This window comes from Borostomias antarcticus (assembly GCF_949987555.1).
Source record: "Borostomias antarcticus genome assembly, chromosome: 19".
Classification (NCBI taxonomy): domain Eukaryota; kingdom Metazoa; phylum Chordata; class Actinopteri; order Stomiiformes; family Stomiidae; genus Borostomias; species Borostomias antarcticus.
In genome coordinates, this window is record NC_140252.1 from 13,397,350 (window position 1) to 13,399,849 (window position 2,500).

At 51.0% G+C, this 2,500-nt stretch overlaps 1 protein-coding gene across 1 annotated transcript in view; it reads right to left on the bottom strand.

The window, feature by feature from the left end:
- The window catches only part of dcbld1 (discoidin, CUB and LCCL domain containing 1), a gene marked incomplete at both ends in the record, with an annotated part of 18,142 nt that overhangs the window by 12,898 nt on the left and 2,744 nt on the right, over positions 1 to 2,500 (bottom strand). Inside the window, one exon of the mRNA XM_084453988.1 lies at positions 1,232 to 1,453. Coding sequence (XP_084310114.1) covers positions 1,232 to 1,453 — 222 coding nt within the window. The remainder of the gene's footprint in view (positions 1 to 1,231; positions 1,454 to 2,500) is intronic.

Below are 2,500 nucleotides of genomic sequence, written 5' to 3' on the forward strand. Positions count from 1 at the left end.
TGTGCACTGCGCCACCAACATACCTAGCTTCCTACAGAACAACCTCCAGAATTCATTCAACTTGGACACACTATAGTGCCATTCAGGCAATTCAAAAGACCGATCAGGGATTTGTGATTGTGATGGCTTTCATTAAGTCTACAGTAGCTTACTTTTCTTTCACATATTTTATATTTATATTTTGAGTGTTTTGTACCCCGGGATCCCTTGCAAAAATCCCTGCATGAATGGTTAAATTATTATTTTTATTGTTTGGTGGTTCCTGTATCTTGTACATACACTATGACACATAAACATCCCTAAATCCACAGAGTGTCTACTCATATTTCATACTAGTCCCCTCTACTCAAGATCTTTCTGCCAGAGTTGCCCCCTACAGGAGGACCATGCAGACATGCGGGTGGTCTGGAGTCTAACGGCGTTGGCAGTCAGACCAGACCAGACCAGACCAGACCAGACCAGACCAGACCAGACCAGACCAGACCAGACCAGACCCTGGACCAGACCCTGGACCAGACCAGACCAGACCAGACCCTGGACCAGACCAGACCAGACCAGACCAGACCAGACCCTGGACCAGACCCTGGACCAGACCAGACCAGACCAGACCAGACCCTGGACCAGACCAGACCAGACCAGACCCTGGACCAGACCAGACCAGACCAGACCAGACCAGACCAGACCAGACCAGATCCTGGACCAGTCAGTCTGACTCGGTGCTGTCACTTCCTGTCTCACCGCAGCGTGGCGCCACGTTTTCTCCTGTTAACGTCCATGGGGCGTCCCACGGTAACGCCACGGTCGCACATGCCAACTCACGGTCGGACCCTCGAGCCTGGCACTGCGCTAAACACATCCTCCGTCCTCAAACCAGGAAGGATCGCCTACACCTTCCTGTGTGTGTGTGTGTGTGTGTGTGTGTGTGTGTGAGCTGCTCTTTTGTTACCCCACACACTTCCTCTCCTGCAGTGGGGTCTATATATAAACAGAGTCGGTCTGACATGTGCTTCTCATTTTGGCGGGCCACGGCAGCGTTCCAGAGGCAACAGCAGACTCAGCCGCTACTCGCCACGCCCTCGACCGAAGTCTACGGCTTCTAGAGAGCCAAGACGGGTTTCGAACCCCTCAGCCGCCCCGTACCCCGTCTTTGCCGAGTCTCAGCCGGCGGCCCCGGGCGCTGAGGCCTATAGGCTTTAGTTCAGCGGGCTTAAAGCGGTCCGGCGCCACTCACCCTGCTCTCCCCCATACCCGGCTGGCTTTAGGACCCTGAGGAAGTCCGCCCGGCAGTCCCTGGCCTCCACGTCCAGGTCCCCCAGGCGCAGCACCAGGCTGCTGCCCTCCGCCGCCTGGATGCGCCACTCGCAGCACGAGTGGTTGGGGTACGTGCCCGGGTAGTTCTTGGACGACAGGACGCCGCTCTCCGGGCCCAGCACGGCGTGGCCGCAGCCGTCGTCTGCAGGGGGGGGGGACAGAGACGGTTGAGACAGAGGTAGGGGGACGTGGACAGAGAGGGAGACGTTGACGGAGACAGAGAGTGAGAGAGAGGGAGGGATGGAGAAGAAGAGACATGGACAGAGACATACAGTATGTAGAGAGAGAGTGATAGACATAGAGAGAGACAGAAAGAGAGAGAAACAGAGACAGAGTGAAAGAGAGAGAGACAGGGACAGATAGAGAGAGAGAGAGAGAGAGAGAGAGGGAGGGAGAGAGACAGGGAGAGAGAGAGAGAGACAGGGACAGAGACATGGAGAGAGACACAGGGACAGAAAGAGATACAGAGACAGAGACAGTGACAGAGAGAGAGAGAGAGAGAGAGAGAGAGAGAGAGAAAGAGACATAGAGATAGAGATGGAGACAGAGAGAGATGAGTCAATGGACAGAGAGAAAGAGACAAGGACAAACACAGAGAGAGGGAGGAGAGAGAGATCTCCAGATCCCATGGTTACATACTGAGAGGAAGCAGACCATGCTAGCTGTCCTGACTGCACTTAACCAAGAGAATATAAGAGCTGAATATTAACAGCATTCAATAGCGTTGAGCATCGTTCACAGTTCAGCAGTGTTAGGTTTGACTGGAGTGGTACAGGTTCAGACATGCCTGTCCCAAGCACACTATAACTATCATACTCTGCTCGCAAGAGAGTAAGTAGATACAGGCCAGAGGCTGTTGGACTGGGATGTGAAAACTTGTTAACGCTCAATAACCCTAAACTATACAGAGCGACATTAGAACCCTCTTATTCTTTTAATTGATATATGAAAAGAGGTTAATGTATGTGAGATTATATATTCACATACTGTATAATAATACACATTTAAAAAGACAAAAAAAAGTAATTGTTCTAGCAGTGTGACTTCTGGTGTCAACTGATCTTATAGAAATGTTTACTGACTCATAAAAGCGTCTGCTAAAAGACTAAAATGTAAATGTGACCCGTTATATATGGGCTCCTGCTTTTAAACAAGACAGGAATGTACAGGGCCATATAAAAAAAAACAA